This window comes from Myotis lucifugus, unplaced genomic scaffold (assembly GCF_000147115.1).
Source record: "Myotis lucifugus unplaced genomic scaffold, Myoluc2.0 scaffold_138, whole genome shotgun sequence".
Taxonomy (NCBI): Eukaryota; Metazoa; Chordata; class Mammalia; order Chiroptera; family Vespertilionidae; genus Myotis; species Myotis lucifugus.
In genome coordinates this window covers 1,782,908-1,789,110 of record NW_005871186.1, presented here as the reverse complement: position 1 = coordinate 1,789,110, position 6,203 = coordinate 1,782,908, and the positions used below count along the sequence as shown (strand labels likewise).

Genomic DNA, 6,203 nt, shown 5'->3' with positions numbered 1-6,203 from the left:
TGGAGGTGAATGGGGAAACAGATTAAAAAATTTCCCACCTCCTTCCACTCAAAGGGCCAGGCGATGGGGAACTACTCCCGCCCACCAATCGACCTTTCTAAGGCCGGTCAACATCCCTGATCGAGATTAAAACCAGGACCATTCAAATCTACAGCAGGCCCCTCTCTGCAGAGAGACCACTCACGAAGGGGCTACACTTTTCTTTATAAAAAAAAAAAAACATTTTAGGCGGCCCCGCATGGTGGTCCACCTTTTCAGGCAGGACCGGTGGCCAGGTTTGCTTCCGTGTCAGGACCGTATCCCAACTCTGCCCCAGCGCGGGGGGTGGGGGGGGGCGTAGCCAGTCAATCAATGCTTCTCTCCCTTTCCCTTCCCCTCTCTCTCTCAAATCAATAAAAACATTTTTTAAAATAGAAAACTGTTTCTCCAGATCTTCAGACCATTTTAATTAGGTTGTGTGGGTGTTTTGCTCTTGAATTGTATGAGTTCCTTATATATTTTGCATATTTACCCCTTATCAGGTATATGTTTGCGAATATTTTCTCTAATTCCATAGGTTTTTTATTTATTACATTGATCGTTTCTTTTCCAATTCAAAGCCCTTTAGTTTAACATAGTTCCCACTTATTGATTTTGCTTTTGTTGCTGTGCTTTTGATGTCATATCCAAAATATCATTGGCAGACCCAATGTCAAGGAGCTTTTTTCTTCCATTTTCTTTTAGGAGTTTTATGCTTTCAGGTCTGATGTTTAGGTTTTTAATTCATTTTCAGTTTATTTTGTTTTGAGTGGTGTAAGTTAGGGGTCCACTTTCATTCTTCCGTGATTATCCAGTTTTATGAACATTTATTTAAAAGACCATCCTTTCCCCAATAATTATCCTTGGTTCCCTTGTCAAATATTAGTTCACCATATGTGTGAGAGTTTACTTCTTTCTGTGTGTTCTGTTCCATTGATCTATGTGACTGTTTTTATGCCAGTACCATATTATCTGATTACTGTAGTTTTGTAAAATAGTTTGAAATAGTTATAGATTCACAGGTGGTTGTAAAACACACACACACACACACAAAACCCCAACACTGTAAATGGTAATCCCTTTTACCATTCACTCAATTTTCCCCAATAGTAATATCTTGTATAACTAGAGTACAATATCTAAACCAAGTGACACTGGTAAAATCCACATATCTTATTTAAATATCAACAATTTTAAATGCATTTATTGTGTGTGTGTAGTTCTATGCAATATTGCCATATGTGTAGATTTATGTAAGTACCACTGCATTCAATTTAGAGAAGTGTTCTATTACCACAAGTTCCCTCATGCTACTTCACTCACCTCTCTCCCTTTTTCTCCCCCTTTCTCTCTCTCTCTCTCTCTCTCTCTCTCTCTCTCTCACACACACACTTTTTCTCTCTCTTCCTCTTCTTTCCCCTTCTTCCCTCCCTTCCACTCTTTCTAAAAATCAATAGGAAATATCCTTGCGTGAGGATTTTTTTTAAAAAGAATTTTAAGTGCTTTGTCCTTAAAATAAGGTTGGTTATTTTTAAATTAGTAAGAAAAAGCAACTAAGAGGATTAGGAAACTTGTAGAAAGCAAACCATGCCCCCCCCCCTCCTCATTGGCAGTTGAATATTAATATCCTATAACATTTTTGGTGAATTTGCTTCAAAAACACAATCTTCTTCGCCCTGACCAGTTTGGCTCAGTGGATAGAGCGTCAGCCTGCAGACTGAAGGGTCCCAGGTTCAATTCCAGCTGGGGGCATGTACCTTGGTTGTGGGCACGTCCCCAGTAGGAGGTGTGCAAGAGGCAGGCGATCGATGTTTCTCTCCCATCGATGTTTCTAACTCTCTATCCCTCTCCCTTCCTCTCTGTAAAAAATCAATTAAAAAAGTTATATTAAAAAAGTTATACAAAACAAAACAAAACAAAAAACACCATCTTCGAGCTATTTACTAGTGTTTCCTAGTATTTCCAGTTTACCACTAATATTTCCATCCACCACTTCCATAGGTCACACCATGAGTAGCTATAGATGCTGAAAACTCTGATCCTCTTCCAAAGTTATTCCTGCTTTGGGAAAAACATGTGAACAGCCTGCTCTCGGATTTGCTTGGTCTTGATCCCATATACGATGGGATTCAGCATAGGTGGAACCAGAATGCAGACATTAGCAAGCAAAATGTGGATATGAGGAGGAATGTGGCGTCCAAACCGCTGAGTGAGAGTAGTGAAGATGGCAGGCCCATAAAAGAGGATGATGATGCAGACATGGGAACCACATGTGTGGAGAGCTTTCTGACGAGCATCTTGGGAGGACATGTGGAAGACAGCATGGAGAATCAGCGCATAGGAAACAAAAATTAACAGGGCATCTAAAACCACTGTCGTTATTATTACAAAAAGTCCATACCAGATGTTCACTCGAATGTCATTACAAGCATATTTGGCTAAGCCGATGTGTTCACAAAAGGTATGCGGAATAATATTATTTTGGCAGAAAGTCAACCTTTTCAAAAGAAATATTATGGGGAAAATTGTACAATAACTTCTCAAAAAGATGGTAACACCAATTTTCCCAATCAGTGTATATGTAAGAATAGCTGTGTATCTCAGTGGGTAGCATATGGCAATGTAACGATCAAATGCCATCACCAGCAGGATCCCTGACTCAGAGATGAAAGTGCAGTGGATGATGAAGAATTGAGTGATGCAGCGATCCAGGGAGATCTCCCCAGCATGGAACCAGAAGATGGCCAAGGCCTGAGGTACTGTGCACGTGGAGAGGACAATGTCTGCTCCGGCCAGCATGCAGAGGAACAGGTACATGGGTTCATGGAGGCTGCTCTTTGTGAGGATAACAATGATGAGCAGGCTATTCCCAAGCAGGGCAATGACATAGGAAATGAAGAAGGGGATGGAAATCCACAGGTGCTGGTCCTCAAGGCCAGGGATGCCCAGCAAGTGGAACACCATGTGGCTAACACTAGTGTGATTTAAGGTAGTCACATGTGGGGAGACCACCACAGACATCACTTCTTATTCACAGACACAGGAAAACACAGTATTCCTTGTAATATTCTTTCTGAAGGCACAAGACCTTTTGACATATTCCTTCTTCTTTGAACATGCAAATAAAAAGAAACATATAAGATAATAGATTATAGCCTCTGCATTAATGAGTGACAGTCTGATTAAAAGGTATACATATTCCCAGCTAATCAAATAAAACATTTTATTGTATGTATTTCTCCTACCAACAGAGGATTATAAGAAGACAAAAGGGAATTATTCTATGTATCTGGAAAGGCTGTAACAAGTGTTTCTTGAACGTGAAGAACTTGAACTTAGCTTTGTGGAGGGTACTTTATCATACAGAAAAGAAAGAAAATAAAGAGAAACAACAAAAGAAAACGTGGGTATTCAAAACAAAGTATAGCATCTTCGTGAAACAGTGTTCAGCTCTGGGTGGCTGTGCATAGGGAATACTGAAAAAAGCAGGGTAGATGTTTGTTCAGACAAATTTGGTATAATTGACGGAAATGAGATTTAAAATCTCTCTGACTTCACCATATACAATCTGCTCGCTTGTGAAGAGAATCAAGGGAACTTTAAGAGGTAGCATTAATAGGGCCTGTGTGCCTGAGGTGAGGCACTGCTCATGCTCACACCTTAAGGAACTAAGTTTATAAGTGACTAAAATTTGAAAGGAAGGCATTGTTGCTGGGAGGCGTTGTGCATGATATTTTAAAGCTTTTTCTTCGGGTGGAAATTCTATCATTTAGTTCTTAGTGTGCATTCATTCATTCATTAGTTAACTCTGTCATTTAGGAAGCAGTAACTGTTTTTCAGGTACCATATAACAAACTGGAGATACGGAGGGTGGAGGGGTGGGGGGGGGGGGGAATTTGACCAAGTCCTATGAACTTAGGTTTGACATAAACAGATAGGTTGAAGAGCTGAAGACATATGTTAATTCCCCCTAATAAAAAAGTATTTTAAAATATCTAGCTCTGTAGCTAAGTTATAGCTCATGCTCAATAACATTATTTCTTCCACTCCAGTTACCCATGTGATGCCCATAATTTTCCTTTCTGGGGAAAATTACCAATTACCATCCTCCAAGTGCTGGAGGAACATGGTCTGTTATCAGAGTCACCTACAAAAGGGCCCAATCATCTGGCCTAGTTACGGTACTGTGTCCTGCAGAGCATATGGGTGCTTTATGAAGAAGTTCTCTCCATGTCAGAGTGGCTATCATCAACAAATCAACAAACGACAAGTGCTGGCGAGGATGTAGAGAAAAGGAAACCCTTGTACACTGCTGGTGGGAATGCAGACTAGTGCAGCCACTATGGAAAACAGTATGGAGTTTCCTCAAAAAATTAAAAATGGAACTGCCACTTGATCCAGTGATCCCACTTCAAGGAATATATCCTAAGAAACCTGAAACACCAATCAGAAAGAATATATGCACCATAAACACCCCTATGTTCATAGCAGCGCAATTTACAATAGCTAAGATCTGGAAACAGCCCAAGTGCCATCAGTAGAGGAGTGGATAAAAAAGCTGTGGTACATTTATACCCTGGAACATATAAAACAGAAGGATCTCTTACCCTTTGAGTCAGCATGGAAGGACCTGAAGAGTATTACACTAAGCGAAATAAGCCAGTTAGAGAAAAATAAGTATCACATGCTCTCACTCATATGTGGGATCTAATGAACAAAATAAACTGATGAACAAAATAGATCCAGAAACATAGAAGCATGGAACAGACTGATAAATCTCAGAGAGGGTAGGAGGGTTGGGAGAGATTAACTGGGGAATTTATATGCATATGTACATAGCCCATGAACACAGACAATAATGTGATGAAGGCCTGGAAGGGATGGGTGTGGGGTGGAGGGAGTCAATGGGGAAAAAAAAGGGGGGGGTACATCTGTAGTACTTTCAACAATAAAGATAACATTTTTTTTAAAGTTCTCTCCAGTGAAGGCAGCTGACTTCCTGCATGAAAAAGAAAAGTGGGGTGGTACCAGAGGGATGTGAGAGCTGGTGTGTGTCCCCACAGACCTGATTGGGAATGAAAAGGGGGAAAATGGCAAGAAAGAAAAGGCCACAGAAGACACAAAGCAACAAATGCAGAGCTGGAAAAAAGGAAAGATTATGGAAGCTGGTGATGGCCATGTGTTTGAGGAAAGGGAGCAGGAGAGGAAATTGTGTTAATTGGAGCCAGAGAGAGAAACGAGGGAGCTCCAAGGTTGAAGATATGCCTGTTTGATTGGTCTCCTGTCCAAGGTACAGTGACTTTGGTCTGACACAAGTTTATCTACGTGCTCCACTCAATGCTCTCCCCCCTATTCCCCTTTCACAACAGCCCAAGGTGTCCTGGTTCACTTCCCAAGTCCTGCTTTGGGAAGGCCAGCACAGATCGTTGTCATTCTCAGGGCTCTTCTCATATTTGCCAAGAGGGGTCTGCAGTCTAAGTCAACATCTTTTCTGTATTCTCATGTTGTCTCATTATTAGGACACTTGTCATATATTGGACTAGAGTCCTGGTGCACAAATTCGTGCACACGTGGGGTCCCTCGGCCTGGCTGGCGAGGGCAGGGGCCAGCTGGGGGGAGAGGCTGTGGGAGGTTGGGGAGGCCGATCGGGGCCCTGATCCGGGCAGTTGGCAGCTGCATGGTCAGGTCGAACTCCCGCCTGGTCAAACTCCTGACCAAGGGGACAATTTGCATATTAGCCTTTTATTTTCTAGGACTACTTCTCTTTATTTGCCAAACTTCATTAACTTCAGCTACCCATATACTAGTACTCTCAACTTCCCTTCCCACATCTTACCCTCCACTTATGCTGTAACCAACCGGAAAGATGCCTCTCATCTTTATAATTCTGCATCCATATATATCAATAACCTCCCTCTGGCCTGTATGGCTTGGCTAGCTCAGTCCTTACCCTGATCCTGAAACCACTCCACCCGAGATGTCTATTTCACTCACCAGCTTTTACTGAGTCTTCAGGAACAGATGTGAGATTGGAGATGAAATTCAGTTTGCTGGGGAGCGGGCAGTTGAGCTATTTATTCTCTTCCATGAGAGCCCTAGAAGGAAGCACTAACATCAGGACCCCAGGGGCACAGCTGTCTCCAACAGCCTCACCCTCTTCCCAAGTGGCCTTATTCTCAGCTCAA

The 6,203-nt window shown here is 41.9% G+C and overlaps 1 protein-coding gene across 1 annotated transcript; it reads right to left on the bottom strand.

Annotated features, from left to right (window-relative positions):
* Positions 1 to 2,070: 2,070 nt before the first annotated feature.
* Positions 2,071 to 3,039, bottom strand: LOC102422595 (olfactory receptor 52B4-like). Its single transcript, XM_006094588.1, has one exon. The coding sequence runs from the start codon at positions 3,037 to 3,039 to the stop codon at positions 2,071 to 2,073; it is 969 nt and encodes a 322-aa protein (XP_006094650.1).
* Positions 3,040 to 6,203: the final 3,164 nt, after the last annotated feature.

Coding starts and splice junctions, on each gene's coding strand:
- LOC102422595 (XM_006094588.1), bottom strand. CDS start 3,039: ATGTCTGTGGTGGTCTCCCCACATGTGACTACCTTAAATCACACTAGT.